General features: G+C 39.9%; 1 protein-coding gene across 3 annotated transcripts in view; it reads right to left on the bottom strand.

The window, feature by feature from the left end:
• The window catches only part of NRAP (nebulin related anchoring protein), a 51,836-nt gene that overhangs the window by 1,404 nt on the left and 42,656 nt on the right, over window positions 1–7,776 (bottom strand). For all 3 annotated transcript variants that reach the window (XM_075757859.1, XM_075757860.1, XM_075757861.1), the window contains 7 exons: window positions 6,399–6,710; window positions 4,322–4,426; window positions 3,535–3,633; window positions 3,314–3,418; window positions 1,642–1,749; window positions 677–988; window positions 287–439 (listed from right to left, as the gene is read on the bottom strand). In XM_075757859.1, the coding sequence (XP_075613974.1) occupies window positions 287–439; window positions 677–988; window positions 1,642–1,749; window positions 3,314–3,418; window positions 3,535–3,633; window positions 4,322–4,426; window positions 6,399–6,710 (1,194 nt within the window). The remainder of the gene's footprint in view (window positions 1–286; window positions 440–676; window positions 989–1,641; window positions 1,750–3,313; window positions 3,419–3,534; window positions 3,634–4,321; window positions 4,427–6,398; window positions 6,711–7,776) is intronic.

Genomic DNA, 7,776 nt, shown 5'->3' with positions numbered 1-7,776 from the left:
GGAAACACGTCCCATGGTATAAGTAAATCCTATCCTGTGGCACTTCCTAGTCCCTACAGGAATTCCTCAGCCATGACAGTGCTGAATTCTCTTGAGAGGTTCCTTCAAATTAAGGTGTACACATAAGCCAAAAAGCTTCATGACGGAAGTATATATATTCTGTTCAAATAATGGGGAGAACTGTAGACTCCAGGGAGTATTCAAAAGCATTAAGCAGGATGCGTGCCTGCCTGCCTTCTAGAGAGCAGAGCTGTTGGGGTTTGTGAGAACGGTTTACTCTACTTACAACTGCAGGTCCATACTGAGCAGAAGCACCCTGCAATCCCATTTCCCGAATGTACATCAACTCAGCAGCTCTTCTTGCCATTTCGACTTTGTGAGAACCTGGGGGAGTCCAGCCAATGCCTCTGAGCCAGTTCAAGTCAGACTTGTATTTTACCTGAGAGAATGAAACATACACCAGTGTGTATTATTTTGTTTGGCTCTAATCAAACCACATGCCCTGGGTATTCCAGAGAGACCATATAAAGAGCACAGGTCGATAATAAACAAATTACGCATTTTCAGCAACCAGACTGTAGTTCTTTCAAGAATGTGATTTTGTTGATAGGTAAGGTCTGTGAAGCACAGACAGCTCCTAGCACTTGGCAGGACAGTGTCACTCAGCTATACTTACATCACTCTGCAGCTTGTAGGCCTGCTTTGCATGCTTCACATTTAGCTGCTCAGGATCACAAGTGTATTGGTGCATAGGCTGCCTGTAGTTAACATTGCTTGCAAGCTGCTGGCTTCTCTTAGCATGGAGAAATCCTGGCTGGTTGAGCTGACTCTGGAACTGTGCCCTGGTTTGGGCATATCCACTCCTGTATTGGTTGTCACTCTGGAGTTTCCCCACTCTGAGGACATGCCTGATTTTGGGATCATCATTTACGCTGAGGAATCCAATCTGCTGGCCTCTGTCTCTCAGGAAGGCTTCTCTGTATTTGTACTGCAGGAAGGGCAGAGGAAAAATCTCATTTTCACATTCAGATTACCTTCAAATTCTGTTATGAAATAGCATACCCTCCCCAAGCTATCAATAATGCTTCCTGTAGTGCACAAAGACCACGGGCTGGTTTGATATCAAATTACATCTCCTAATCTAACAAGACACTTTAGAAGAATGCTCTTTGTGCTAATTTTTAAAGGAGTAGAAAGACTTAGGAGCCCAAATTACTCATCTCTCAAAAGCAATGAGAAGTCCTCTGATCGGAGCACTCTTGGGCACACCCAATGCACAGCTCAAGCAATGAAGCTGCTCCATCTTTAGCTTTCTTGCCAACTGTGGTCTGTGTGTTCAAAGATGACCCACTTTATTCTAGACCATGCTTTAACTATTCACAGCATAGTACCTATTTTATTTAACTACATCATAATATGCTTCCTTCCCAAGAATAACTCTTTGAAGTGAAACAGAGCAGCCTGGTATTGGAAATTATTAATGGGAGCCTTTAGTTGGAAATCTTTGCACTTAACTGGCATTTGGTTTCACCGGGTCACCAATTTTCCAAACTAGAACAAGGTTCACTTACGTCAGAATTTCCCCATTTTTACAGGGTGGGGGTGGCATGGGAAGAGGGTTGGGAACAGAACAATTCTTACATCACTAGCAATCTCTCTTGAAGCCTTAGCTGTCTGGAATGGGATGGCGTCAATCCTAAAATCATAGCCAGATGCCCTTGTCTGTTCCCAAGATGTTTTATACAATTTCTGTGTTGAAAAGAAAAGAACAAAACAGTCATTTCCCCCTGCAGTTTCTTAAACGCAGTCCCATAACTGCGATAATAAATGTTTTACCCTACTGGGTTTATTTATATCAAGAGTCATCAGTACCATCTCCAAGGTTTTGATCCAGTTCTATTGCACTTCAACTTCTTTTCTATTCACCATAATGATAAAATGCCTCATCTGAAAAGTGCCACCAGGGTTTCCTTTTGTACTTGAATGTGGTTGGTTTTGATGTGATTTAATTTCTGTTAGAAACTGCGATGCATCAGTCACATCAATATTGCATTGGTATTGCCCTTATTCTCTCTTTTGATGCATCCACTTGCAGTGTCTTGGGTTTCATGGCATCATAATTTCAATACCCGTTATTTCAAGCTTTTCAACTGATCCCTGTCTCTATCCCCAGCCACATGTGGCTTCATTAACTCATATGGAATAACAGCCAGTTCTAACATATTTAATGTGACTTTGAGGATGTGAAATACATTTACATCCTGAAGATAAATTGCTCTAGATTTGGTTCTTCTTCCATCAGTAGCTTTCTTAAAATAGCTTCCTGTCTGCAGGTCCTGCTACATATCCGCGGTATCTTAGCTGACACTTTCAGCTGTCCCTTTCTGATTTTATTCATTTGCTTTCTATAAGACTTTGATTCATCCTTTCTGGAGTTTGTGAGCATATGAAAACAAATACAAAATCCACTTCACATTTCAAAAGATAATCTTCTGTTTCTCCAGTGAATTTAGTGCTAGGTGGTGCTTAATTTGAAGGTAAACTGAGATTCCAGAAATCCTGCAAGACAGCCTGGGTAGAAGCAATGCAAGCATTACTGTACACCCTGCCAACTGGTCTAGGTCTGATCTTTCATTTATGTGCAGTCACCCCTTTGGCTTTTTACCTTTTCCTCTGTCACTTCAAAGAATATAAATCCTATTTGTTTCTTTCACCTACAGAGCACCTATCACCAAACAAGGAATTCAAAGCTTCTTAAAAATTAAGGTCACTCTGACTCTACAGTTAAGGACAACAGCTATTTAGTCAGAGAATAGTAGATTAGGAATAGACTGAGTACCTCTGTCTGGGATAATGTGGAAACAAAATCCCTTTAAACCAATTCCACTTACTGATTCAGTTGCATCCAGGTTGATGACAACTGTGCCTAAGGGATCAGTTCAACCAGTGTTGCAGCTTCAAGAAGACGATTATATAGTCAAGGAAAGAGGATTCTCCTTCCTCCCCCACCCAAACGTAGATTTAAATTCATAACTAACCATACCTATATTGAAGGACTGAAATCCTCAATAATAGCTTCCTGCCCTAGAAAGCAGAACCAATTCTCAAAAGAAAAATCAACAGACTTTTCCTGATTCCTCCAGCCCAAACCTAGCAACGTGTTGGCTGTCCACAGCTGCTGGCTTTTTCAGTTTTGGTCAGGCTCAGAGAACCCAGCTTCTACACATACATGAAAATTTTTCATTTCCAAGCAAGTTTGTTTTCCTTGATGATAGTTACCAAGTCAACTCCTCAAAGTAAAAGGCTTACTTACATCACTGATATGAAGTGCATTCTGGCGGGCTCGGATAAAATCTGGATGATCAGGAGGCATGGTGTACCTGTGCCTGGCTTCAGAGTCTCCAGCCTTGTACAGTCTCTATGGAGACAAAAGTCATTGCATGCAACTGATACTGGAAGCAATGTTGAGATCAATTCTTTTATGCATTATAGTACGACAAAAGTTAATATCACTTATAGTAAAACAACACCTACATCACTGCACTGGAGGTAGCTGGTTTTAGCATGAATCAGATCTGGAGAGTCAACCACAGCAGTGAACTTCAAACTTTCTGGCTTCTGACGGTACTTTATCTGAGAGGGGAAGGAGGCAACAAAAAGAAACAAAGGAAAAAAAAACCACAGGATGTTTCTGTTAATGATATATCACAATTCCAAGTGTTTGATAACTGGAGTAAAACATAAAAACCACCTTCCTGAAGCCACAGTATTAAAAACATACTGATCTGCTTAAGTCTCAGTTGCTCTTTCAGCTAGGGAATGGGGACGCTGCTGTGTCATTGCTGTGGTGCCCAGGCACCAAACTTCTTATTTTGTGTGTGTGCAAGAAAGACTTCCCACTGAAAATTCACATGCAAAAAGCTTTCGAACACTACGCTTTTGACAGCTCATAATTTTTCGCCATTAATGCATGATACCGAGCAGGCAAATGTCCCTTCAGTGTGGTTGTCAATGCTGTATCTTTCTATATCACTTCCATAGCCACCTGCTTAGAATTTCATAATGGGGTTTACTGCATTTATTTATTGCTACATGTTTTGTTTATACTCTTGTGTTTCATTCGGAATGGAAAATATTCAGCAGGTGTCACACAGTGGACTTGCATCTCCTGTACTGCTTCTTGGTAACTTACACCTTGTATAAACAGGCTCCCACATCAAAAGGAAATGATAAGCTACATTCGTAAGTGTCATGTAACAAGGAGCCTTGATGGTAAACAATTCCTACAGACGTGCTATTCCATGAAAGATTTATCAGTTACCTCGCTGATGAGCTCTCCAGCCTTCTTTACACTTTCTATCTGCGGAGATCTCAGAGCCATCCAACCAACTCCTTTCATGAAGTTCAGGTCTGATTTATAGCGATGCTGTTAAAAATGAAAATCGTTAGCTATCCATTTTGTATCCACAGCGATTAAGGTTTTTTAAAAAGACTCCCTGATTCATATTAACATTTTGAGGTTTTTCATTTGCCATGCACATATCACATCGTAAAGCCAAACTGTTTGCATTTGTTCATTCCACCAGGAATTAAATAATGTATCATATGCAAGTTACAAGAGGAGGCCCCACGAGTGAATTAGTATGACTCAAAGCAATAAGTAATAACCTGTTTGTACTGGGTGTAAAAGAACCCCTTTTGAAATAATTTTCTGAGGTGAGTTCAAGTCAGGAATACTAATTATTTTATCTGATGCATGCTTCCTCATTAACCCCATTTCTAGGAGGACACATTACTCTTTCTTTACTCACATTAAAGACTTGTTCTACCTCCCGATCCAGTAAAGAAAACAAGGCAGACCCAATAAAAAGTGAAAGCCAGTAAAGTACCTGCAATCCCAACAACTCTGAATTCTCCTTCAGAGTGACAGTGGCTCACTGTGTGACTTTAATCCAATCAGCCATTTTTTCAGGGTTTCCCCCCACCCCATATGGAAAAGGACATAACAGCCGGCTAGCACAAGCGTGTTGTAAGTTAATCTATTAGATAGTGAAGGTATCAGACAAAACCACCTTCATCATTTCGCTGGATTCCTAACTTGTGGGTTCTAAAGGCAAAGAGCCAAGTGCTGAGGTTCTTAGTCACCTCCTATCCTGTCCCTTTGTAGGCAAGCTCTGAAGTACATGCTGTTAGAGTCTAAAGACTAAGTCCCTGGAAATGCCACTTTCTTATCATGTAAGCCACCATCACACATCAATAAATAGTAAAACATCCTGCATTTCTGAACCTAACTACCTGTATGCCATCTGTTAGCCATTACAGGAGAAGGCAGGAATGGGAGTTGGAAAGGCAAAGAACTGCATCTAGCAACAGCTTCTGTATCATCCCAAGAATATCCAAAAATGTTCTAGCAATGAAGAGTATATTTGGGATACTAGATAGCAAGTACACTAAGAAAGAAGGATAGAAGCCCTCCAGTGCTTTGATTGCCACTCTGACTTTCACGGCTGGAATATCTGTTAATATCTGTTCATCAGATCTGACTAAGTCCAACAAATATCCCATCACTTCGTCTCACAATAAAATCCTGAGCATAGTAAATGATCAGCTCTCTAAAGACCTAGAAAGAGTTAACCTAACTTTCTGAACAACCTTTTTCACTTCACTTCACTTCTGAATGATTCAGTCTCGTCTCTTACAAAACAAAAACCACCCGAACAGAGCTTCCTGCTACAGAGCAGCTAATGACACTAGTCCTTAAACTGTCAAAATACAACTACCAGCATCCATGCAACTTTATGCATGCACTGAACATCTGTATCTGTTAGTAAGCACATACAGACAGTGGCTTGTCCCTGAACAAAGGTACACGCTAAGGCAAAGTGAGCATGGATGTGGCCCATGCTAAGATTCCACCATTTCTGTCATCAAAGTTTGTCTGAACTTACATTTTCATGAACAATTTCAGCAAAACATCTGGGGAACTAGTTATTTGATATGATCATTTCTGCTTGCAAGATGACCTTCTAATAGATCCCAAATCAACCTGTAAGCATTTAACCTTCTGATCAAAGAATTCTGCATGTAGAGCAGTGGCTGTCAAACCACTGACTGGCTGTGATCCAAAGAGCTGAGAGATGCTTGTGTATATTCCTCAGCTCTAGAATAAGCAACATGGACCACAGTGATTTTCCCGTCAGGTTCATAACACAAGAACCTCTGATTCACATATATTCCATATGTGAGAAGCAATCAGATATCTTGTTGCTACACATACATAAGTTTACAAATGGTCTTTCTAAAAACACTGCCCAATATCAATATACAATTTGTGCCAATCACTCAAAGCTTTGTTATTGCTAAATTAAATTTGCTGTTAACAGAAGGAAAGTCTTTACCTCACTCTGTAGCATGTGGGCTCTTTTGGCCCACTTCAGCTTCATGTCCTCCGGGAGTGCTGTAAATTCATGGAGTCTCTTTCTGTAATCTTGATCACTTGCTAAGGCCTGGGCTTTCCTGGCGTGGACGAGATTCACCATATCCATGGGCAGATGGTAGTGAGACCACACTTCTTGTGATCCCTTCTTATACTCCTGTTCACTCTGTAATTTGGCAGCATGCAAGCAATGCAGCAATCTGGTGTCATCCAGAACACTTCTGGCACCAATATGCTTTCCTCTTTCCTTCACAAAGTTGTGTTTATATTGGTACTAAAAATAAAAAAAGGGTAAAAGTGAAAAAGTGCCAAACTTAGACTGGCTGCTCTGGGTAACTAACTTAGGATAAGTCACTGAAACATCTATGCTGTCTGTAAAAACAGCCAAGGTATGCAGGTCTAGAAAGTAATTATTTGAATCTCTCATTGCTCTCAAATTTAAATACCACAGTAGTTGCAACATTAAAGTTGAGCGCATCTTAATACATTCTCTGAATATGCCCAAAGCATTGATCATGTTTAACCTCAGATGATGTACTTTTATTATCTCTCATAAAATTTTATTCCCATCACTAGGAATGAGAACATAAGAGAAACAAACAAAAGACAGAAGGAAAAAAATCTATACAAAAGAGAAACATCATGCACTCCATAGCCTTCAGATTTGCAAATGCCACCCAGCTATTTTAAAGAGTAAATTCAGTTTTCCTGGATCAATAACTATGTTGAGAAGCCTAAGATGGTGGTCTGAGCACAAGAATAAGCACCAGCAACCCCTCATTCTCATCTTAGCTGGGACTATGACTCTCCCTATGATCTTGCATTTATCCTCTCCGTGAAATAGTGATGATGATGATAATGATTATTTATACAGCATCAACAGGGTGCTTGGAACTTTAAAGGGAAGGCCTGGGCCCTGAAGAGTTCATAATGTAGTTGAAATGGGATAATAACACTTATCTACCACACAAGAGAGTTGTGGGGATTAAATTACAGTAGCTAATGTTTATAAAGTGCTTCCAAGATGAAGGGCCAAATTCAGATCTGTTGTAAGTGGATATAATTCTATTATGGACTTGTACCCTTTAAAGCAGATCTGAAGCTGTAACCAAAAGCACTCTGCAAAATATGGTTAAGTATACATTATAAACTACAGCTAGAAATAGTTGCTTCATAAAACAAATACACTGAAATATATTCACATTTTACCACATTGGAGATAAAATATGCAACTAAATACTACACAAAATGAAGACTTCTTTTACTAAATTTAGCTTAATTGTCAGATGTTCCTAGAATTTATTAAATTTCTTGTGAGGAAGGGATGAATTTAGGCTTTC

The sequence above is a fragment of the Balearica regulorum genome, chromosome 7 (genome assembly GCF_011004875.1).
Source record: "Balearica regulorum gibbericeps isolate bBalReg1 chromosome 7, bBalReg1.pri, whole genome shotgun sequence".
NCBI lineage: Eukaryota > Metazoa > Chordata > Aves > Gruiformes > Gruidae > Balearica > Balearica regulorum.
The sequence above is the reverse complement of the archived record's forward strand: the minus strand, read 5'-3'. Positions and strand labels throughout refer to the sequence as shown.